The sequence below is a fragment of the Pseudonaja textilis genome, chromosome 4, assembly GCF_049901715.1.
Source record: "Pseudonaja textilis isolate UNSWEBS1 chromosome 4, rPseTex1.2, whole genome shotgun sequence".
Taxonomy (NCBI): Eukaryota; Metazoa; Chordata; class Lepidosauria; order Squamata; family Elapidae; genus Pseudonaja; species Pseudonaja textilis.
In genome coordinates this window covers 53,343,429-53,369,553 of record NC_141993.1, presented here as the reverse complement: position 1 = coordinate 53,369,553, position 26,125 = coordinate 53,343,429, and the positions used below count along the sequence as shown (strand labels likewise).

The following is a 26,125-nucleotide window of genomic DNA, read 5'->3' as shown; positions in this document are numbered from 1 at the left end:
CAGTTTAAACAACTCATTCTAAAGAGCTAGCAGAGCAGAGTCAGTCACCCCAAGCTTCTGGATCCTATCGACACCACTCTGCAGAATGCCCTATTTCAATAACCAGTAGAATATTGTTTTTAAAATGTAACTTATTATTACCTTAACATGAATAACACCTTAAAAAGTGCTTAGTAAGCATTGGTTATAATTGATTACCTGTCAGAAATGCAATTCAAGGGTAGAAAAATTCACTCAATACTTTTTCCTGCTATTTCCACATTTGGATTAATCTCCATAAGCCTGTTAATATGAATGTACACTACTAAGTAATATGGACTTACATATCCTTCTTGGCTATAATTGCCTTTATTTAGAATCTATTGTAAAATTTTTACATATAGGGGATTGGTTTTGTTGTTATTATATAACACTTTACAGAAGAATTACAGTGTAACACTGGCAGAACAACCTGATTTGGAGCACTGATAATGCGTTTCTTATTAACATATGAACTGAGGAGTTGCTATATTTTGTTCTGGGTTTGTTTATTCAATTAAGAGTTAAAGAAAAGGGCTGTTGGTACTTACCTGATACACCCATTCTCTGTGAGCTGTGAAGAGCATCCAGTAGTCGGGGAGGTGCTTCAGTCTCTCATTGGATAGGATAGGCTTAATTGCAAGGATGCTCATCCTCCTCCATGGGACTCCTCCCTAGCATCCCCCAGTTTTGGCCAAGTCTAAGTGATGAAATCTCCTTTTCCTTCACCCTAACAGTTGGCTGGAATAGGACCCCACCAGATGCTCTTCACAGCTCATAGAAAATGGGCATATCAGGTAAGTACCAACACCCCTTCTCCAAATGAGCTGTTCAGAACATCCAGTAGTGGGACATACCAAAGCTTGGCTTGTCCTACAGGAGGGCCTCCATCTGGCATGGAGTCCCCTTCTGGTCCCTGTGGACCTACTGCAAAACTCTCCTACCAAAAGAAGCCTCAGCTGAGGCAAAGACATCTATTTTATAGTGTCTAATGAAGGGCAGTATAGAGGCCCAAGTTGCCACCTGACAAATTTCCTCTACTGGCACTTGCGTAGTCCATGCCACCAACGCTAGAGTGCTCCTGGTTGAATGTGCTGTTATGCCCCTCGGCACTGGTAGCGATTGAGTCTTGTCGTCTTAGCAATCGTGGCTCTCAACCACCTGCTGATTGTTGAAAAAGATATCTTGCGCCCCTGAGTGGTAGGTTGAAAAGAAACAAAAAGAGCCTCCGTTTTCCTGAAAGGTGTCATGTGGTATAAACCTGTATGTAGAGCACGTCTCACGTCAAGCTGATACCATTGGCATTCAAGGCTCTGTGTCAGCCTCAGACAAACATTTAAGAGGACCAGTTCTTGTGCCCTGTGGAAAGCCAAATTAATTTTTGGGATGAACGTTGGATCTGGACGAAGAACTACTCTGTTGGAATGAAAAATACAGAGGTCTGACTGATAAGGTGGCTAGTTCTGAGATTCGTCTTGCTGATGTTATTGCCACTAAGAAAACCACCTTGTAGGTTAGGAAGTGGAGACTCGTGGTCTTCAGGGGCTCAAAGGGGCACTTTGTGAGCGAGGTGAGAACTTTGTTAAGGTCCCAAGTTGGATAACAGTGCACCACTGGGGGCTGTAAATTTGTGGCACCATGAATAAAGCTGTGCATGGGTGATGGGCAATTAATCGCAGATCTCCCCAGGTGATGACCAAAGCTAGGGATGCCACCTGTCTTTGCAAGGTTTTCAGTGAGAGTCTCTTGTCCAGGCCTTCTTGTAAGAATTCTAATACTTGTGCCACTGACAGAGAGGTGGGGTCTATGCGAGATTTAACACACCATCTACAGAAAATATTCCATGTGGCACTGTATATGCGATTTGATGACGGGTGCCTGGCTGCTTGGATGGTAGAGATGACTTTGTTTGAAAGTTTCTTGCTTTTCAGATGTCTCCGCTCAATCTCCATACAACTAGGTGGAGCCATTGTGGGTCCGGATGTTGAATTGGACCCTGGGTGAGCGAGATTCTGTCCAACAGAATTCTCCATGGTTCTTCTGACAACAGATCCCTGAGATCCGCAAACCACAGCTGCCTGGGCCAGTATGGTGTCACCAACAACAGCTCCGCTTTCTCTTCCAGAAGTTTTCGGACCACCTTGGGACACACTGGAAGAGGGGGAAATGCATACAGAAGTCCTGGGGGCCAACAGCAATGGAGCGTGTTGATATTCTCCGCTCCTTGAGACAGATACCTGGAGATGAACCTCAGGAGTTGTGAGTTGAGGAGAGAGGCGAACAAGTTTATGACCGGTTGACTGAATTTCTGGATTGCTTCTTGAAACAAACTCGGATGCAGGCACTACTCAGACTGATTGATTGTGGCCCTGCTCAACCAGTCTGCCTGAATGTTTGACAGACCTGAGATGTGCTCCGCCTTGATGGAGAGCAAGTTCTTTTTTGCCCAAAGACACAACCTCTCCACTTCCCTCATGTTGCCTCGAGTGGGCATTTGTTGTAACGTTGTCGGTTAAGATGAGGACGTGCTGGGCCCGAATCTATGGAAGAAAACTGTCAAGAGCCAGATGGACTGCTCTGAGCTCCAACCAGTTTATGCTGCACGATTGTTATGTTGTGAACCAATGCCCTTGAGCCGCGAGGGACTGGCAGTGTGCTCCCCATCCAAACAGGCTGACATCTGTTGTGATGGACAATCTGTGGGGGGTCCTTGAAATGGCAATCTTTGTTGATGGTCCACCAGTGAAGGGATATCAGGACATTTGATGTTACTTTGCCCTGGGACTTGGAGTTGCTTCTTCCTGATTGTTGGTATGGAAGCAGGTACTATTGTAGGGTTCTGGCATCAAGCCAGGTCCAGGGAACAATAGAGATGCAGAAGATCATTTTTCCCAACAATTTAGATAAGTGGGCCAGGAGTACCCATTTGAGTGTTCTAATCCCCTGAGCTAATTGTTTAATGTTCTCTTGCCTATCTGGACAGAGGAAAAACCTTCCCTTCCACTGTGTCTATAATGGCTCCCAGGTGAATTAAGCGAGTTGATGGAGTTAAGGGACTCTGTCCAGTTTATGGAAAACCCGTACTGTTGGAGGGTCTGTAATGTGATCTGAGTGTCTATTATGGCCTGTCAGGTGGATGATGACAAAAGTAAAATGTCATCAAGATAGCACTGTAGCCGGACAGGTTTACCCCTGAGATAGGAGGCCAGGGCTGCCAGAACCTTCTTAAAGGTCCTGGCAGCGGATGCTAAACCAAAAGGTAGGATGATGTACTCAAAAGTGTTGATTATTGTAACAAAATCTGAAGAACCTGCTGTGTGAGGGCCTAATTGGGATGTGTAAATATGCCTCTGTTAAATCTATAGATGTTAAAACATCACTCTGTCTAATGCTGAGCAGAATAGATTGCAATGTGCTCATTTTAAACTTTCGGTAGACCAGAGAGCGATTGAGGCGTTTTAAATCTAAAATTGCTCTCCACCCTCCCGAACTCTTCCGAACCACAAAAAGATGTGAGTAAAATCTGTGCCCTCGTTGATCTGGTGCCACTGGTTGAATGGCTCAGATCTCCAGCAAATGGTGGATAGCTGTCTCCATAAGAGTCCTTTTAATACGATCCCTAGAAGGTGGGTATGTCATGAAGAAGTTCGGGGGTATGGATTGGAATTCCAGAGCTAAACCGAATCTAATGGTATCTCTGACCCACGAGTCTGAGGGAGAGGAATCCTATTGGTTTGCGAAGAGTTTTAGCCATCTGCCAATGGGAGCATTGGCATTGTCCCTATTTGGGGCAGCGGAATGCCCTGCTTTTGACCTTGCCTTCCCCTTCTATTACCCTGTCCCCAAAGTCAGATCTTTCTGACTGCTGCCCCTACCTGTATCCAGAGGCTCTCTGGAATCTTGGGGAATATGGACCCTGATAAAAGGGATGAAAGGAACCCCTCTGAAAGGACTGGGTATTCCTGTTATCTGATTTGCGAAAAAGAGAGGGGAGGATCTTTTTCTTATTTCTGGTTTCTATCAGGAGCGGATCAAGGGCAGTGCCAAACAACTTGTCTCCTGAAATGGGGGATGAGGCAAGCTTCCATTTGTGCTTAGTGTCAGCTTGCCAATATCTGAGCCATAGTAATCACCGTGCTGTAACCTGGGATGCTAGGGCTCTTGATGAAAATTTAACCGAATTGAGTGTTGCGTCTGCTGAGAATGCATTTGCTATTAGTTTGGCTATGTCCTAATGCATCCTGACATTACAGGTCAGGAAGGTATCCCTCAGGTAAGGGAGCCACCTAAGGGATGATCTGGTAAAAAAAGATGTGGCTGTGGCTGCTCTTATGTCCCATGCATCTGACTGGTGTGCTTTATGAAGAGCTAACAGCTCTTTTATTCTCCTGTTTAAGCACCTCCTCCACCTCACTGGGAATAGTGGAGGGGGGGGCGCTAAAGCTACAACAGGATCACCAACTTCTGGTGTGTTTAGTGAGTTAGAGAATTCTGGTGCCAGATTGTAAAACTTCCTGTTGTATCCTGTGGGGGCAGGGTATGCAGCTGCAGAAGTCCATTGTTTTTGTACCAGAACAGTAAACATCTACAGGACTGGGATTACGTCTACCTCAGTAACTGGTTGAGAAAAAAATCAAGTCCTCTGACTCCTCCTATATTGTTGCTGGTAGGGAAGAGGGGGTCGATTTGTAAAGGCGTGCGGTGTGTTTTGTCTTGAACAGGAGTTACTTAATTAATTGAGGGTGGAACAGACCCGTAAATGTCAGCTGATCAGGCATGAGACCCTCATCATCCAACATGCCCTTTTCTAGGTGTTCTGCCTCTGATAGGGCTGGGTTGCCGTCATGTGAAGACCCTGACTCAGCTTGTTCCATTTGGTCATTTTGGCCTTCCTCATCTTGCATGCCCTGGGGAGGTATGTCTGGAATCATAGAACTCTTCCCATTGGGGAGGTACCTGTGGGTAATGCTGTTCTGTCCTGATTAGTGACCGTACTGATTATGAATCACAGTCAGAAGCTGCGGATTGCCATCTGGCCAGAATGGTTTGTTGTACTCCAGCTACGATGCCCTGTTGTATTGCTAGCTCCATCCATGCTCTCATTCTAGTGGGAATATCTTCTGGGAGGGACTCCTCTTGATAAAGTCCAGCTGCTGTTGGGGTAAATGTGGCCTTGGGGGCCCTTCGTGCAACAGGTGCCGCCTTGAGGTGCTAGGATGAACTTGCATGGCAGAGCTGCACCTGGATTGTAGAGACAGGTCCAGGGGAGGAGGCTGGGGACTTTGGGCCTGAGTGACCCGAGGAGGAGACGAGGCTGAGGTAGCCTTCTCAGTCTCCCGCATGCACTTCTTCATGTGCTTTTCTAATGCTTGGTGGCATCTATGGGCATTCTTTTCAGTGGCCTTTGAAGGTCTCTTGGGACTCTTTAGACTTGCCCTGGGCCCTGGTCATGACTCTGGAGGTTGAAGTCTAGAGCTACTACTGCTTGTCATTGCAACCAGTTGGATTATAGTACAGAAAAAGGAAAAAAAATCTGTATATACACAAACATACCCCAACCAGGCACCCAGATGAAACCTAGCTTCCTAACAAATGAGCCAAGCTGCACTAAAAGCCTCCAATACAGGAACACAATGTTGCCAGACAATCAAGATACAAAAAAGCCACAAAACTGACAGAAGATATTAGAAACACCAATCAAGCAGAACACAGCAAACTCCAAGACCAATAAACACAGACAAAGACTCCCAACCAATCAGGATGAAGAAAAAACCATTCTGGCACAGCAGTAGGCTAGCCCCAAATTTAAAACTGAAACAACTGTAAAAGTCTGACTCACAGACGAACACAATACAGAAGCCTGTTGATGGCAGATGAGATTCTGCCGAAACGTTGCTACAACTTTAAAAGCACAACTATAATGACGTGGGAAAATACCCAAACAAAGCTGAATAACATACATGTAAGTACCCGCGAAAACTTAAGAAAACAAACACATCTACACACACACACACACACATGGTATTCGGCTTTGTTCGGGTATTTTCCTACGTCATTATAGTTGTGCTTTTAAAGTTGTAGCGATGTATACATGCATACATACATACATACATACATACATACATACATACATACATATGTCTATCTATGAGGCTGCAGCTTAGGGTGGTTGGCACACCCAGGGACTGCTCCAGAAGCGGACAGGGAACCCTTAAGAAAAAATTCAATTCCCCCTTTTAATATAATCTTTTTTTTTAATAATAACACAGAAGTTTTAGAAATTATGAGTATTGTTAAATTCCTCAGTATCTTCAGTCAATTGCACTGATGAAGACCAGATTAATTCAAATTTGAGAACACCTATTCAGGCCAGAAACTCTAGCAATGGGCCTGCAACAGCTGCCCTGCACAGGCGGATTTAGGCCTTGGTGCTCGCTGTTGAGCTGCTGGAAGAAATATGCTGTGAGATTAGCCAACTAATTTCTTCCACTACCCCAAATGGATGGGGAAGCAGAGATGTAAGTCCCCTTGGCCTGTGAAAGGAGAACCCTGATGGGGAAAGTGCCTTTCACAGTCTAATTATTCAATGCCGAATTGGCGCCACGCGGTCTTCAAAATGGCACTGGCTACTTTCTTTGCATGGTGGGAACGATCCAGCAGCTAGTTCCCGCCTAAACCATGGCTAAGAAGTCACCAACAGATCTCAAAAGAAAAACAAGACAGGGAGGGGTAAAAGACGCTGATGCCTCCACCCCCTTCAGCGTTCTGCAGGGGAAAAGCCTCGAGCTGTTAAAACCGTCGCAAGCTGTGTTCGCTGTTCGGAATGGTGCTGCTTAAACTCGGAATAGCAATGTCAAGAGTTTTAGAGTCGCAGTTTAGAGGCTGCCGCCTCAATCCACTCTCGGGACGCCAAGAGTGCTCTCTGAGAAACCTGAGGTTTTAAGAAGTTTTAGGTTCTTTGTTCCTATTCCGGCCAAGGAAAAGAAAAGCTGCCTATTCCTACGAAGGCTGAGCAAAAACTGGGGAACGCTAGGAAGGAGTCCTGTGGAGGAGGAGGAACGTCCTTGCAATTAAGCCCAGCCTATCCAATGAGAGACTGAAGCACTCCCCGACTACTGGATGCTCTGAATAGCTCATCTGGAGAACGGCTTTTAAGCATTTTTATCAAATTTCTTATCTTTTTTAATGATAAAAATGTCCAGATCTTATTTATGTTCTCTTTTCCACATTTTTAAAATTGCATATTGTATTGGATCATTAACACAATTTCATGCAAACATATTAATTTGATATAGATTTTTTTTAAAAAAAGAATCAGTCTTTACAAATCAGTTACAGGAGAGGCTGCAAGGGGCTGGAATAGAGATTGAGCTTTCTCCATACTGTTTTCCTTTACAACTCCCAAGGCATGTGAATGAGCTATATATTGATATTTTAGCCCTCATCTACCTACATGGTGCTTATAAGGTTGCTCACTACTGGGCAAAAACAATTAGCAGTATGTAATTTTTTAAAATGGAATATGAAAAGTCAATTCTTCTTACAAGTTGATTTAACTGTTGTAATAATCAATATTGCTGGCATGCCACTTCTATAATACACAGTACAAGTCTTCAAATAGGTAGCAGCATCAACAAATGCTAACGTGAAAATTAAGAAAAAGAAATGGTACAATCTTAACAGGTATTCAGAGAAAAAAAATAGCATACTGGAGGTCTACCAGGACGACCACGTTTTCTTTTCCCCTTCAGTTGCGTTTCTTCCAATTCACTACCAACATCTGAATGTGCAGTAGTTTCATTTGTAGAATCCCTGAAAGAAAATGTCAATTAAAATTAATTAGTAAGCATAAGTACATAAACAAAATAAAAGTAGTAATAATTAGTGCTAATACAAATGATAGACACTATAAATTGAAACAAATTCAGTAAATTGAAATTACCCACTATATGCACTCAAATTATCTCAACTCATAAAATTACTAATATGAAAACCATATAGTCAACAGTTCTTTTAGGTTATTTTGCTGAATTATAATATCCAGTAACCATCACCACTGACCATAATGCTTTGATTTGAAGGAAATTGGAATCCAACATCTAGAGAGCTATAAATTTTCAAGACCTGAATCTAAGCACATAAAAGATCTGTAAATGGATTATTTATTAATTGATTTAATTATTGATTAATAATGACTTGACTATCATCCTTGAGGTATTTATTTATTTTTAAAGATATTTATGTAATTCGCCATCTTAAATCAAACTCCCAGATAGCCCATCAACAATTAAACATCAATAAAAAAGCATAATATGTATGTCTATTAAAACCATAAATATTAAAAACCAAAGTTAAGCTTTCAACATCCTTATTAAATCCTCTCATCCACCTCAGTGCTATCCCAGTGCTAAGGACAGTGCCCATCCAATCAGATTGGATAGGATGAAGTAGATGGCCTTAGGTTCCACGATATTCTGGCCCTGTACCATATACAATATATGCTGGACTTCCTGTTTGGGGTTTCATTCCTATCTATATGAACCTCTCAAAAATAATATATGTAGTAATATTAATAGTAACTTCATTTTCAAATTATCATAACTATGCAGTTCTTTTAGAGATGGGGACGGAATCTACAACTTGTCACAAGCAAATGGTTACATTCAGTTTATATAACATTCAAAAGATAACAAGTCTTTTAGCAAGAAAATAAGAACCAAAAATAAAAATGTGAAAAGATTCAAAGCAAAAGCAAGCTCCACAGATACATCCACCCATGCATACACACTTTTCTTGATGAACTTACACATAGACTTCTAACAGATTTTGTATATATGTATAGAAGTCCCAATGAATGAATCTTTGGGACCCTGTTTTGAAGGTTGCTTTAGAATGACTCAGCAGAGCTGTGAGCTGCAGGATGGATTCTGAAACAACTGTGGGGCTGGAAATAGCTTTTTTCATGTATGGATGTGGTGCATATTGTTAGAGGGGGTTGGGGCACATATAGGTAGTAATTAAGCATTAAGACATGGTGAGGGTGGCACCAGGTAGGGATTAGTGAAGGTCAGAATAGGTTAGGGATGTAGACATGTTATAGGATTAATAGCATTTAGAGATAATAAGTTAGGCGTGGCCAGAACTAGAACTGCGTATAGACCTGGGTGTGGTGTGGTGTGTCTCATGATAATGGTAATAAAAGGAAAGAGAGCAAACTCAAACCCAACTCTAACCTTGCCTGGCTTATAGTCATTCTTGCCGGATTAGAGTATTTGTTGTTTGGTGATATATTGAATAAACTATCATTGTCCTAAAGAGGAGCTGGAGTTTGGATTCATTTAAAGACAAATCTTCAATACTCAAGGACTGGCTGAGATCAACCATTTTGGTGCGAGGGACCAGTTTCATGGAAGACAATTATTCCACAGACCATGTGTGTGCATGATAGGGGGGGAGGGAAAAAAGAGAGAGAGAAAGAGATGCATTGGAGCTGGGTTGTAAGTAGCTTTGGGGGAACCTCAAACAATTGCTACGTGACTAGTCATAAGCAAGAACTTCCTATATATGAAACCAATTCTTTCTTTCTTTCTGACCAAGGAGCTGCTGATACAGTTCTACAGAGGAATTATTGAGTCTATCATCTGCACTTCTATAACTGTCTGGATTGGTTCTGCAACCCAACAGAACAGACACAGACTTCAGAGGATAATTAGGACTGCAGAAAAAACAATTACTACCAACCTGCCTTCAATTGAGCACCTGTATACTGCACGAGTCAAAAAGAGGGCTGTGAAAATATTTACAGACCTCTCACATCCCGGACATAAACTGTTTCAACTCCTTCCCTCAAAACGACACTATAGAGCACTGCACACTAGAATAGTTTTTTCCCGAAAGCCATCACTCTGCTAAAATAATTCTCTCAACACTGTTCAACTATTACAAAGTCTGCACTACTATTACTGTTAATCTTCTCATCACTCCTTATCATCCATCCCCTCCCACTTGTGACTGTATGACTGTAACTTTGTCGCTTGTATCGTTACGATTTATAGTGACTGTTTCCTAGTATGATTTGATTGCTTATTGTACCCTATGACTATCATTCAGTGTTGTACCTATGATTCTTGACTCTTGACGGAGAATATTTGCACCAAGACAAATTCCTTTTGTGTCCAGTTACACTTGGCCAATAAAGAATTCTATTCTATTTTTATTAACAGAGAAAATGACAAAGAAGAGGGTAAATGTCTTTGCATATAAAATTAGTACTGCATCACAAAATGAGTACATTGATCTGCAAGCTGCTGTATAAGGCAACTGCACTGGACTGTAAGACACATCTAGATTTCGAGGACGAAACAAAGAAAAAAAATGTTATTTATATGTAAATAACGTAGCTGGGTTGACAATATATAAACTACAAGTATATGTTTGCAGCTTTAAGGAAAAATACTGTAATGTATTATGCTGTGTTCTGGTTGGTTAATTATGCTACAAGTTGCCATAAGAGGGAGCTATAGATCATGGTTTAATTATCTTTCTCTTGCTCTTTTTCACTGATGATCTCTCTTGATACTGATACTGACTACGGACCAATACTAATACTATTTATTTTGATATTCTGTTGATATCAAAGGTTATTTTGTTGTATTATGGTTTGATATTTGTCTGCTGTAAAAGACATGGAATCGGTAAGAAGACTTTATAACTGGATATTTCTGGACTGTTAAAAACGTGTATGACATGGACTGTTTATTGGACTGTGATACTTCTTCAAGTAAACATTAATGCAACTTGTTCAACTCTGTGTGGCTGTATATTTCTTCATAACTGTTCTCATAAACCGTTTTCCGTGTGCATATCCTTGTTATACAAGGGTTACTCTGCACATATCCTATCAAAAAATATGAATCTGGACCAATGACTCACTGTGTATATGGAGCGCCAAATATGGAGCAGCAGTGTTGTGAGGGCAGGAGGCGGAGCCTGAGAGGACCACAGATAGGTGTCCTTTCATGTGCCAGTTCTGCCTATTGACTCCTGCACTCCAACAGTGTTCAGCACTGTAAAAGGATCCCGCCGCAACGTGGCTGCAATATTTGCTCCATAATACGCACAGACATCTTTTCCAATTGTAATTTCTTTAGATACACCCTGGTTTTAACATCATGTTTTGAAGCTTACTTTTGTCTTCACCTACATTTTTAACTATTAAACATATGGCTGAATGCAGATTTATCTCATAGCCCCTTGTTGGATTATGGAAGTGAATTTTTCATATCGTTTCATTTTGGATTTAAATAACATCCACTTTTGCTGCATGGAAGTCAACAGCATGAACACTTTCCCTTTGGTAGTGAAAGTGATTGGATTTCATTTAGATTTCTATGGATTTCTATTTAAGGATTTGGTATTTCATTTATTCTTAAAATAATTTTGTTTTTTTACTATATTTTGGTATATATATCTGGTCTTTTTCCTTTTTATTTCATTTTAAAAGAAACAGGGACTTCCTTTTTATATTTATTGTCCACTGTGGGAATTAATATCTGTTTCTTCTGTGCTTACTCTGTTATGTCCTTGAGATGAAATTGCTTGTTTTGCAACAAGGAAGTTCGGTCATAAAAGGAAATGGGATTATATTAAAATTACAGCAGTAATAAATAATAACAAACTCTGAATACTATACACTATACATTCTTTACAATGCCTCCCCCAAATCCAAAAAAACCCCATGTTTTTCAATTTGCAAACTCTATATGAAAATCAAAATAAAATATTTGATGAATTAACAACTGCTTTACATCAACCTAAAGGTGACACTCAGATACAGGTGACATGTAATTAAATCAGACTTGCAATTGGGTGGACCGGAATTTAATCTGTCATTCATAGATTTGAAAGAGAAGTTTAGTTTGAGAATTGTAGAGTCCCTAGAGGAGACTGAAAAGTGTATCAATATAAAAGATTTAATCACAGTGGAGATGATGGTTGATGGACTGAATCTTCTTAAGAAAACTGAAGGAAATTGTGAGAGAAATTATATGCAACCAGAAAACAACTGTTAAGGGATACTGTGATTCGATTCGTGAGAAAACCTATTGAACAACAAGTGATGCAAAGAACTCTCATTGAGATCTATGACTTTAAGGATTGAGGTGCAACTATTTGGAAACAGTCCAATTATAATTTCAAGGGAAAGTTTTATTATCAAAAATCAATCAAGGATAGTTGATCCTGGATAGACCACAGATCATGATTGCAATGGATTTATGGTAGATTAGAAGCTGTCTGTGAGTTAAACGTAACAGATTGTTAACAGAGGGCTTTGAAGTTTAGCTTGTTGTTGGGGTTACCTGTTAACTGATTTATTTTATAGTAGATAGATGGTAGGTCAAATTGATTGATGGATAATAGATTTTGGTATTTGTAATGTGTTTAATGTCATATAATAATTAAGCAACTAGAGATGTAGAAGTTCATGAAATGTGGACCTGTTTTGCAAAGAGCGGAAGGAAATTGACTGTTCAAATATAATTATCAATATTCAACTGGGGAGGGGGAATTTATGTGTTATCTTTGTTACTTTGTTTTTATGCACATTTTTCTGGCTTTATATTGTTTTGTTTTTGTCTTTTTTCTTTCATTTCTTTTTTGAATTTTGTATTCTAACGTTGGAAATCAAATAAAAATCTTATTAACAAAAAAGAAAGCAGGCAGGCAGGATTTGGTTTTCACTTTTTGCCTCTATATGACTAAACCACCTCACAGTATTTCTTGTACAGGCATTGTGATGACCCGTAGTCTCTCAAAATAACCCCAAACCCAAAACATACATTAAAGTCCGGTAAGGCCTTCAACTTCACTGTTTTATTAGGCACAGTTTAAAGTCACAAAAGTAAATAATGAGGCAAAAAGAAAACCAAAACAAACCGCACTGACGAGAGTTTCAAAGCAAGCCAAGATAACTAATAATAAACTCTGGGAAAATAACAGAGGAGAGTCCATGGGAAGAATGCCAGCAAAGATAAACCTCTTTCAAAGTAAACACTAAACTTTGACTCCAGCAATTCTAACTGCATAGTTACAAACTTATATACATAGCTCCCACCTGCAAGCCACGAGGAGGATCATAGTAATCTCCTCTTGAGTAGACCTCGCTTTTTCATGATCCTCTCCTCCCTGCGTGACCTAGGATGGACAGGGGATGGGCCTGGATCCTCCTCTGACTGCTCAGCCGGCCTCTGTCCTTCCCCAGCCTCCTCCACCACCTCTGGAGCCACACTCCCACTCCCTGTTGGCTGTTCCTCCTCTTCCTCAGAGTCAGTCTCCACCAGGGGCATGACAGGTATTCTTTACTTAACAATAGTAACAGGGACTGAAATTTCTATCACTAAGCAATGTAAATCATGATGTCATGAATCATAAATCATGTCATGTGACTGCATTGCTTAGTGACAGTATTCCCAGCAGCCCTTGTTGCTATTGTTAAGTGAGGCTCACGGATTGTTACATGATGATGTCATTCAATAAGCAAAGTCAATGATGAAGCCAGTAGGAATTCACAGGTCCAGGGCAGTTGCAAGCAGCCAATCAGTAGGTAAGCAGCTTCTGCAGCACAACATTAGCATAGCTAGGCAGAGGTTCACTGCTGTTCAAAGCGGGATGGCTGCCATGGCCCTGCACAAACATAGCGAGAGTCTGGCTGCTGCCAGGTTCAGGAGGAAACACCAGAAACTGCTACAGTACTCTACAATAACTGCTGGAAATTGTGGGTGCTGCTTTATCTTTACAACAGCCAATCTTCTTGGGAAAAAACGTGGTCAGAATGGGAGCAACTTGTGTACTCTACAATAACTGCTGGGAAATTGTGGGTGCTGCTATATCTTGTATACAACAGCCAATGTTCTCAGGGAAAAAAGTGGTCGGAATGGGAGCAACTTGTGAACTTCCCTGCTAGCTTTCCTATTGATTTAGTTTCTGGGAAGCTAGCAGAAAAGATTGCAAATTGTGGTTACACGACCACGGGACACAGCAAGTTGGTTGTCAAGCACCTAGATCATGATCGTGTGACCAAGCTAAGATAGCCAGAACTTTGAGGATTGATTATAAGTATCACTTATTCAGCACCATCATAATTTCATATGCTTGCTAAATGATTATTAACAAAAAACTACCTATGCTAATCACTCACTCTTCTTTCAAATCTATATTAATTCATAATCCATTTTTTTGGGCTCTATCCTTACATTAACAGCTCCATTTCTTAAATTTACCCATTCTTGGTGTATTAAATTTAGTTATATACTGTGTTTCTCCAATGATACGCCCCCCCTGCAATAGGAAGACCCAGCATGTTTTCTAGGCATAAGGTGAAATTAAGCCCCTCTCCCCAAATTTAGGCCTAGTTTAAAACATGCAAAATTGGGGGAGCAGGGAATCTTGCTGCAAGGAGCACCCCGCGGGCAGCCACGCCTCACCACCAGCCGCTCCTAACGGCTGATCATGGTGAGCGTGGAGAGCTCCCTATGCCCGCCAAGCCCCTTTGCTGCAGACCTGGGTATGGTGCTGAGTACAGGCCAGGTCAGCGGGCAGATGGCGGTGGTGGCGTGGATGTTGGCCTTGGTGGCAGTAGGACACTTTGCATCGCGCCTGCCGCTATTGCTTCCTCCACAGCTGTTGCTTTCCCTTCTGCCTGTGCACTGCCGCGTTTGGAGTGCTGCACATTCCTCCACCGGCAGCATTTCAGCTGCTTCTCGGGGAAGCCATAGCTTCTACGGTTCCCACTGGCACCTCTCTCACCAGCGCCATCTCCAACAGGAGCAGCGGTAAGACAGACCCCGCTGCCGACAAGAACCGCCTGCCCTCCTGCAGTGGCATCGCTTTGAGTGACAGCAGCTGCGTCAACAAGGACCTGCAAGTCGGTGAGTCTTTTGGGGTTGGGTAGGTGGAAGTGGCGTAGGGTGATGTGATCGTTTCTCCGACACACACACACCTCGCTTTGCTTCCCACCCCAGAGCTTTGGGTCATGGTCTCGTCCCTTGTACGGTCAGGTGCTCTCCTCTTGCTCCAGCCGCCCAACCCCCCCGGTGTACTTTTCCCCCCCTCTAAGTTTTCTTTACTCTCATTCCCTCCGTCAGTTCCCTAAGAATACAGACTGGTCGGGCAGCTTCCTCCCCACCCCTCCCAGTAGTCTTAAAAAGGAAACCATGTATCCACTTTGCCCTTAGAGCAGAGGCAAACCTTCTAATCCAAACAGAAGAGAAAGGGAATCATCCCACAGACCCTTAGAATCAAGCTTCCCAGAGGATTCTCCCAAAGGATCCACGCCAAAGGAGGATTCACCCCCTTAAATGCACTCCCCTCCTTTGGGGTGAATCCTCTGATGAATCCTCCTTTGGGGGGAATCTTCTCATGAATCCTCCTTTGGGGTTCTCCCAAAGGAGGATTCATCAGAGGATTCCCCGCAAAGGAGGATTCATGCACCCCAAAGGAGGGGGTGCATTTAAGGCGATGAATCCTCCTTCTGGGTGGATCGGCTGATGAATCCTCCTTTGGGGGAATCTTCTCATGAATCGTCATTTGGGGTTCTCTCAAAGGATCCACCCCAAAGGAGGATTCATCAGAGGATTCACCCCAAAGGAGGGGTGCATTTAAGGCAATGAACCCTCCTTGGGGTAGATCCTCTGATGAATCCTCCTTTGGGGTGGATCGTCTGATGAATCCTCCTTTGGGGTGGATCCTTTGGGAGAACTCCAAAGGAGGATTCATGAGAGGATTCACCCCAAAAGGAGGATTCATCAGAGGATTCACCCCAAAGGAGGGGAGTGCATTTCAGCGGGTGAATCCTCCTTTGGCGTAGATCCTTTGGGAGAATCTTCTGGGAAGCTTGGTGCTAAGGGTCAGTAGGATGATTCCCTTTCTCTTCTGCTTGGATTAGAAGGTTTGCCTCTGCTCGAAGAGCAAAGTGGATACATGGTTCCCTTTTTAAGACTACCGGGAGGGGTGGGGAGGAAGCTGCCCGGCCAATCTGTATTCTTCGGAAACTGATGGAGGGAATGAGAGTAAAGAAACCTTAAAGAGGGGGGAAAAGGCACGCGGGGGGGTTTCGGGTGGCTGGAGCAAGAGGAGAGCACCTGACCGTACAAGGGATGAGACCATGACCCAAAGCTCTGGGGTGGGAAGCAAAGTGAGGTGTGTGTGGGGGAGAGAAACAATCGCATCACCCTCCCTCCGCCAATTCCACCTACCCAACCCCGAAAGACTCACCGACTTGCAGGGCCTTGTTGATGCAGCTGCTGTCAATCAAAGCGATGCCTCTGCGGGAAGGCAGGCAGTTCTCGTCACCGCACTCTAGGCGAGGGTGGGGGGGAGAAATTAAGTCACCCCTGAAAAGACAGCCTAGCTGTTTTTTCGGGGGTCAAAAGAAGATAAGGCCCGGCCTTATTTTCTGAGAAACACGGCATTACTTCTTATATACTTAACTCTCACTTTTAGAAGCAAATTTTTACACAGCTATTTTTTATTCTTTAACAGGGTGGATTTGATTTAAATCAGGTCAATTTAAATCACAATTTAAATCATGATTTAAATCACTAGTAAAAAGGCTTGATTTAAATCAATTTGATTTAAATCATAATTTTTAAAGAGCAACTGTCATCACTGTCCCGCAGCAGCTCCTCCTGACCCGCTGTTGACTCACCGACAGTCCCCTTCACTTTAATGGGATGGCTGGTGATGCGGCAGTGACACAACAAGGTGAGGGACATGGCAAGCAGCAGGTGAGTGGATGCCCGCTAACAGGCGCTACCATGAGGGATCTGAAATGACAGGTGCTCTTTAATATTATATTTATAAGCTGCTGAGAAGGTTTCACTTTCATTTTTATTGCTCGCCTTCCTCCTCACACTGGTGGTTAGATGCATTTCTCTTCAAACAATCATACACTTTGTAGTGTAGATAGATTTGCAAAACAATGGGATAAAGTAATATTTCTGAACTTTATTTTATGATTTATCTCATGGTTACTGTGAAATTGTGTGAATGCATCAATGCGGTGCATGTTATCTGAGTTTGCAGAGCTTGGGTTCATTGAATGAATTTACTCAATTGTATATATTGCAGAATATACAGCCTCGTGTTACATTATAAAGCTCCATTTCATGCTGAATAAACTATATTATTAATGTATTTTAAATGGAAAACTATCTTTAGAGCATTTTATTAAAGCATTTTATTAAAATAAATTTGATAAAAATCAAAACAATCCATTTAAATAAAAAATCCATTAAAAATAAATTTTTATCTGCTCTGTCCTTTAAACAATAATCACAACAGACCATGTACTTACTGTTCACTAGATTTCTATCATTTATATGATACTATTTGTCATAATTTATAACAATCAATGTGTAAATTTATTTTTCCACATGAAATAACTTCAACTCCATATTTACATACGATATTTCATAATTCAAACCAAGTCACTAACACAAAAAATTACATTTGTAGATTCCTTAATGATCTGCTGAGCAGCAATTATCTCTTGTTAGCATTTCATTTGTACAACAGTAACAGTAAGTTTTCCAGTCATGAACAAATGCAATACATTACATAATTCACTCTGTATAATAAAATAACTACTATTTTTACAACTGTACAGCTGACACTGGATACTCAAGTAGCTTTGCCATAAGTGTCTTTGCACTTAAGAGTTTTCTTCAATTTTACCTGAAAATTAACATTTATAACATTTATATCTTTTTTAATGCTTCATATTAGCGTAACTCCATACACTTCAGTGGTACTGTGTGAACTAATTATTTTGCTATTCCACGCTGTTCCAAGAGATTGCAGTATCCTTTTTCCTCATGTCCATATCCCTTTATTCATCTGGCTGAAAATTTATTTTCTATTAATTTAAATGTAATGTATCTTTTTTTCTTGCTATTATTTTTTCCCCCGCTTTTGCTTTATTTTGTAATTCTCCCATATCCATTTTTATAAGATTCACTCTTGACATTACCTGTCCTACATTCAAAACCTATTTTGCTTGTATTTTTCACTAATCCTTTTCAACATAAACAATCAAATCAAGTATGTTTTTATATTTCCTTGCCATGCACACACAGAGACTTACATTTACAATATGTAAACAGGAATTAACAGACATTTTTCTAAGCAGATATTCACCAAACCATCAACATTCTCACTTATTCTTGGGGCTCCAGATCTTTTCTTCAGTCTCTCATTTTCATCCATCCATTCATATTGCCTGACATAATAACTTTTTCCTACATGTCACATATATTCAGAATGTTGCATAATTTCCCCCATAACTCATTAATGGTTCTTTCACTATCATGCTTCACTGAAGCATAACATGCAACTAACACAGACCTATTAATTTCTACTTTAGCAAACACTCAAAATAATGTCATGATGCCAGTTGATACTCAACCATAAACTTTAGCTTTCTGTTTATAATTAAAACCTACATGTTTATTTTTCTGCCTGCATTCAGCATTTATTCCAATCTATTTACCTCCCTTTCTTTTCTCTTAATTTCACAAACATGGAACATATGTATTTTCATGCCAATGTATTTGTTAATTCTCGTTTTCCCCCATTTACATTATTTATTGCAATAACCTGTATTCATCTGCCCTTTTCAGCAGATCAAACAGGGTCCACGCCTTCCAGGTTCCATGGCTACAATATTATATGAATGCCATTTGATGGGGCTTCAAAGGGGGCTATTTCCAATAGATTCTCCCACACTTTGGAACTCCCTTCCCTTAAAGATTCAGTCAGCCCCAATCTTTTCCGGGCTTTAGGAAAGCTGTCAAACCCATCTGTTCTGTCTAGCACAGGAGGAGGGGAGGCTTAGACTGAAAACGGATTCACAAGCACACATTTTTGGTTTTCCTTTCTGATTTTTTTTTATATATATAGTGGATATAAAAAATCTACACAACCCTGTTGAAATGCCAGGTTTTTGAGATGTAAAAAAAAATCAGACCAAGATAAATCATTTCAGAATTCCTCCCATCTTTATCACATAAGTTGTACAATTCTTTGAAAATAAACTTAAACCTTTTAAGAGGAAAAGATTAATAAAACATACGTTTAGGTGGTTATGTAAAATATACAGTCTTAAACTAATACTTTGTTGAAACACCTTTTGATTTTATGATAGCATTCAGTCTTTTGGGGTAAAAGCCTCTCAGCATGGCACATCTTGCCTTGGGAATCTTTGCCCACTCTTCCTTGCACAAGTGTTCCAAATCTGTCAGACTGAGAGGGCATCCCCTATGCACAACCTGCTTTAGGTCACCCCACAGATTTTCAATTGGATTCAGGCCCAGGCTCTGGGTGGGCCATTCCAAAACTTTGATCTTCTTCTGGTGAAACCATTATTTTGTTGATTTGGAGGCATGCTTTGGATTGTCATGTTGAAAGGTGAAAATCCTCTTCATCTTCAGCATTTTAGCAGAAGCTTGAAAGTTTTGTGCCAAAACTGACTGATATTTGGAACTGTTTCTAATTCCCTCCGCCTTGATTAAAGCATCAATTCTAGCTGCAGAAAAGCAGCCCTAAAGCATAATGCTGCTACCACCATGCTACACTGAGGGTATGGTGCACTTTTTGTGACATGTAGTGTTGTTTTTGCACCAAACATGCTTTTTGGAATTATGGCCAAAAAGTTCATCCTTGGCCTCATCAGATCATAACACATTTTCCCACATGCTTTTGTCAGACTTGATGTAAGTTTTTATGAAATGAAACCGGACTTGGAAGATTTTCTTTGTAAGAAAAGGGTTCTGTCTTACTATCCTATCTCACAGCACAGACATATGAAGAGTACAGGTGATTGTTGTTACATACAGTACATGATCAAAGCTTTCGGAATGTTTTTGTATGCCTCTTGGCGACTTCTCAGTTTTCTTTTTGTTTGTTTTTTCACCAATATGGAGGAACATTGAGGTCTTGGTAATGTCACTGTTGTGCTGTATTTTCTCCATTTGTTGTGACTGTCTTCACTGGGTTCTATGGTATATCCAATGCCTTGAAGATTTTTTTGTATCATTTTCCTTACTGATACCTTCCAACAATGAAATCCCTTTAATTCCAAAATTCTAAATTCCAAGACTCCTTTCCACCATCAAGTTAAAATGCTAATGACCATCTTAAGCTGGCAGAAAACAATACTAGCTATAACAATTAAGTAATAACATTTTATTGTATTTATATCTCATCTTTCATTAATTTTTACACATAACTGCAGGCAGTGAACATATTTAACACGCTTTCCTCCTTCTATTTTCTCCACAACAACCCTGTGAGGTGAGTTGGTCTGAGAGTTTTGTAATCTTTGCAGATTATGTCTTTTGCTGTAAGAGGTAACTGAGTAAATGCCAGAAAAATCCTAGCTGAACTTTATATGGGCTTGATCAGTCATTAATTGATGGCAGTTTTTTAACATCAGTTTGAATGTGATTAGTTCTGAACACAGCTACATTCTTACTTATAAGGTGTGTACACTTATGCAACCCCATTATTGTACATTTTTATTGTTATTAACTTGTACAGCTTATGTTATATAAAAAGTGGAAAAAATTCTGAAGTGCTTTATCTTGGTCTCATTTTTTACATATCAAAAGCTTTTCATTTTAATAATGGTATATAGAATTTTCATATCCACTGTATATTCAAGCTATTTTTAATAATTATTGTATTTTCTGTTCTGCTTAACTTTATTTTTTTTCTAATAAGTTTTTTATTTTTTCTTATTTCAATAAACAAATTATGTGAACAGTGTGGTACCAGCATGCCTTACATTTTAAAACAAATATGACAATACTCTGTATGTTAAATACAGTTGACAGTCTTTTGAAACTTAATATTAATACACTTTACTTGTTAAATTATCGTTCTTAATTACCAATATTTGAGTATAATATTTTGGGTCAATCTTTATATTTTTTAACATTGCTTCTTTTACTACATACAGCATAGTAATAATATTTGCAGTGTTTAACAAACTATATAGTTCTTATAACAATTCAAATTTGATATTAAGATGTAATTTTCCATTATTTATCCTTTTAACTTTTAATTATGCCACTGTCTTTAAAAATTATCCCCTTTCTAATCACATTTTAATACACATAAAATAATATTCGTATTTATGTTTAACAAATTGTATAGTTCTAATAATCAGTTATTTTTATTAAGTTATATTTTCCCATTGTTATGCAATATTTCAATGTCTTATTTTTGTATCAAATTCCACATGTCATTCCTTTTTCTACAATAAAATGTTAATATGCATTGTTACATTTAACTATTATATGTCTTAACTAATAATACATCCGTGTATGTTAAATCATAATCTTTTTTAACCATTCCCTTCTCTCATTTTCAAGTTGTCTACTCTTACCTTTAACTTACTCCCAAAAGAGTCTCCCGTCAATTCCAATTCCTGTTTAACTTCCCTCAATACTCTCCCCTTGGTTTATTTCATCAATCATTCTCATTTTTATTTTTATATCCTTTTTGTTATTTCTTTCTTTTTGTTGTTTTTGTCTGTTCTGCTTTTCCAGCTATTCTTTCAGTTGACTCCTCCTCTTCCTGAACCTCCTGCTTTCTTTTTGTCGTTTGTCTCAACTTCCCACTCTAAATCAATGCTTTGAATTTTTATTTGTATTTTATTCAAAATCTCCTCAAATCCTCCTCAGTGTCTTTTAGATCCTGAATTTCTGATGCAATTTCTTTCCAGATTCCACTCATCTTTGTTTTTGTTTCTTTTTGTCCAATATACAACAATCTTTTATTCAAGCCAACATCACTTTTCAAACAAAAGATTCACTGTTCATTATCCAAGAGTCCTTATATCCCAAAATTAATCGATCTGTTCTTTTAATTGATCCAATTGATCACAAGTCCCTCTACCAATTGAGTCATATATTGCAGCTTTCAGGGGTCTTATAATAATAAAGTTCACTTATTTTTTTATTTTTAATTCTCTATCAGACAGGTCTTCCAAAACTTTGGGAGTGTGTTGTATCTTCCTTTGATAGCAGGTGGGACTCTTAGATCAATTTTCACTTTATCTTGTTTCTCTTATTAAACTTTACTGATGCATTTCAAAAGTAAATATATTGTTAGCTGAATTCAGCATTTTAAAATGCCTATCTACAGCCAATATCTGTTCATTGTAAAAGTCTAGTTTTTTGTATTTTTAATAATTTTTTCATTTTCTTCCTTTAATTCCTTTCCCTTCCATTTATTAACTCCAGTGCTCCAGCAATTAACTCCAGTGTTAGGTCACCACCCCTTTAAGGATAATTATGAAATCTCTCTATTCTGAATATTCTTTGTTGGGATTACTCTTTAAATAAAAAGGATTGTTTTCACCTACTTCCAGGATTTAAATAAAAAAATCCTTTAAATAAAAAGCATTGTTCTCATCCTGTTACTAACTCCACTCCAGCACTCTTCTTCTGTGTTAAGCTGTCTCTGGCTATGTCTTTTCTTCACCAACGTGGCATAGAGCAGTGGTTGCTAAGTGGTGGGCCGTGAGAAAATTTTGGCGGGCCGCAGAGAAATGCCCCCCCCCAAAAGCAATTAATCCAGGCTGCGCGGGAACACAAGGCTGCACCACCCACATGGCCTACCCACCCACTGGCCCCCACCCTTCGGCCGAATGCAAACCTTCTCTTGAGTAAAACCACACAAGCTGGAACTGGAAAATAAGACCAATGGTGGGGGAGGGAAATCCTCCCTAGGATGGCTTGTTGACAGTGGGAAAAATCGGTCCCATATTCCAGAGCTGCAGTAGTCGCAGGACTGGCACTTTGATCATCCTTGGAGCAGCTCCGGGATGACCAAAGGGCCAGTCTTGTGACTATTGCAGCTCTGCAATATGGGACTGGTCCGTGGTGGGGTTAGAAATCTCCCCGTCGTCTAGGACGAGGTAATGGTGCTGTTACAGCAAGAGGGGGACATAATTAAACCACCATATATCTGTTCCATGATGATGCTTGCAGCCAAATTCCCCGCTTGGTCGTTGTTCTGGAAAGACGTGACTCGGGGATAAAGGGGCTTTCCTCTGTGTGAGCAGGCGAGTCGGCAGGGCACTGCCCAAACTGGTGCCTGGGGCTCAAAGGCCCTCTTCCTCCAGCCTTGGGAGGGCCGCTGCTTCCTACCCTGTCCTCCTTTGGGTAAACCCAGCCAGGCGCCACGTGTTGGGGGGTCTGATAGCGGACAGGAAAATGCTGCGCCCTCCCCCACTTCCTGCAGGGCCTGCTGATGAAGCATCCCCCTCATGCACCAGTTGCTGCAGTTGGGTGCATGAGGGAAACATGCTTCACGTGGGGGAGGGAGACACGCTCCGCACCCATTGTGCTGAGCCAAAGGGCACTGGTGGGCAGGGGAGCAGCTGCAGCCTGGTAAAGTGGTGATGCTGGTGGGTGGACTGATGTGTGTAGGGAGGGGACTGTGTGGGAGATGGCAGCATCAGAACCCTCCCTGGCTCTTCCCCGAAGTGCCTCGCACCAGTCGAATTCCCTGCCCTGAATGCTGCCACTGCTGCTTCCCACCTTGCTTGGAATGGTTGCGGCGGCACTTCGGACAGGACGGTGGCAGCAGTGGGGGGGTAAGCTAGTGAGGCTTCCCAGAATTCTCCCTGGTTCTTCCCTGAAGTGCCTCATACCAGCCAAATCCCCTGCCCTGAATGCTGCCGCCACCGCTCCCCACCTTGCTTGGGATGTTTCCCAGGGACAGGAGTTTGGCCAAGCTATCTGCAAAATCATCTCTCTCTTTCTCTCTCTCGAGAAGCACTCGCAGAGAGAAACAGCCGAAGTCACTCTCGTTTCTCAAGAGCCCGGCTGAAGTTGCCCGCACTGCTTCTGCGAGTGCTCCTCAATAGAGAGAGACAATTTCCAACACCAGGTGGTAGCGAGGAGGGGAAGCTAAGGAGGCTTTGACCAGCAGAGAGACGCACACAGAGCTAAGTAGAGATTTCTAATGAAAATATGAAGGAACTGCAAGAAAGTCATGGAGTACTTGACTCAAACACTGTGTGCTTACATACTTCATATTCTTAACGTATAATCTATATTGAAAGAATGAGAACATTTTGACCAGCAATGTACATTATTTTATTCATATTCATTTTAATTTTCTTTCTGCAGGCTAAAATTGATATAAACAATTACTAAAATAATTGAATAATTCAAAATAATAGAAATTTCAATGAACAATGTCTACAGAATTGATTATGGGCTTTTTAATGCAATAATGGCATTTTTTTCTTATGGTAACAAGAAATATTTCCTCATTAAGTCTCTAGAACAACTGTTAGTTGTAGAATGTAAATCTTAAATTCTCCCACAAAGAAGACAATGTACCATTTCAAATTATAACCAAACACTGGCACGATACTGACAATGGGGGATGACCATGTCATCTAAAGGAAAATTTTCTCTGCCAAAAATCATAGATCAAAAAATTCTTATTCTAGCTTTGAGAAAATTTCATTGTCAGAATAAAGAAGAAAGAACAATGAGTTTTCGTATCCTAGATTTGATCCTTACAGAAATGTTGAATGGGTTAAAGAAGTGAAAGCAACTGAAAGTGACATCCTTGAGTTTGAGATATTCAGAATATTATGTATGAAAAGTAAAAAGCGGAAAAGAAATAAAGAAATATCTGGCTTGTATACTAGATTTCATGAGTATATTTAAATTAAAGGCACGTCAGAGGCAATGCCTTGAAAACTGAAAGTGGTTATCTAGGAAAGATGGAAAATTCTGGAAAAAGCAACAACTACAGGTTCAATTGCAAACAATTCCTAACAGAACAAAAATGGGAGACATATATAGTCAATTGTTGAAAAAAGAAGAGAGACAAAAAGGAAAAAAAGGAGGGTAATCTGAAACGGAAACTATAGGGAGTGCTAAAACTCAGAATGAACTAAATCTTGTAATAATGCTCAACTCAACAAAAAGGCTTTTGGGAAGGTGTATTAAAAAAAAAAAAGGAAAAAAGACTTTTGTGAGGAAAAAAATGTGAACTATAATGGAGAGAATGAACATCTTAACTCAGAAAGAAAACAAAACCTTAGCTAGCCATCATTGTGCCACTAGTGGAAGGAGGGAGTTGTAACCCAGGATAAACAATGAGAGGATGAAAGAATGGAGTCTATTTCAGTGAGTTCAAGTCTCTGGGGTCAGATGAATGACATCCAGCATACTGAAGAAAATAATGAAAATTAATGCAGAACAGTAATCTTTCAGAATTTATGGAGAAATGGTAAGTTTCCTGAAAACTGCGAGGATCCAAGAAACTACAGATTTGTCACCTTGACATCTATTTTGGGCAAATAATCATCCTCAGGAAGATTACTGAACATTGTGTTTCTTGGCACTTGGATAGGAATGTAGCAATTGACAAGAACCAGTGTGTATCATTTGAGACTAATTTTATCTCCTTTTTTTTTTCAAGAGTGAAAAGCTTAATAGACTGGGGTAATGCTGTGAACATACTGTATCTTGCCTTCAGGAAACCATCCGACAAACTCTCATAATATCCTAATTCATAAAATGATAAAATACTATCTAGGTCAGGGGTCCCCAACCTTTGGCCAGTTGACTGGCACGTGCCAGAAACTGGTCCACGCAAACAAGCAAAGCCCCATCTTTGGGATGCAGGCATCATGCGAAACCACACCCCCATCGATCCACACAAAAACCTCTCCATGGACCACTGGTGGTCCATGAGAAAATTTTGGTTCTGCGGTGCACCTGGATGGAGCTGCTCCAGGATGACCAATGGGCCAGTCCTGTGACTAGAGTTCTGGATATGGGAATGGCCAGGCAGCTTTGGTGGGGCTGGAAATCACTGCCGTAGAGGGAGTAACGTGCAACTTGCAACTTTGCAGGAGGTGCAAGGAGCAGCACAGCCCTCACCAGCCAGGACGAGGTAATTGTTGTTATTACAGGTAGGGGTGGCAGTGCAGTTGGAGGCCGAAGCGTGACTTCCTCTCCACCCCAAAACACTGGCTGGCCTGGCTGAGAGAGGAGAGAGAGAGAGAAGGAGA

At 40.6% G+C, this 26,125-nt stretch overlaps 1 protein-coding gene across 2 annotated transcripts in view; it reads right to left on the bottom strand.

The window, feature by feature from the left end:
- STAG1 (STAG1 cohesin complex component) overlaps nt 1-26,125 on the bottom strand; it is a 189,393-nt gene that overhangs the window by 102,431 nt on the left and 60,837 nt on the right. For both annotated transcript variants that reach the window (XM_087933066.1, XM_026701353.2), the window contains exon 3: nt 7,728-7,830. In XM_087933066.1, the coding sequence (XP_087789192.1) occupies nt 7,728-7,830 (103 nt within the window). The remainder of the gene's footprint in view (nt 1-7,727; nt 7,831-26,125) is intronic.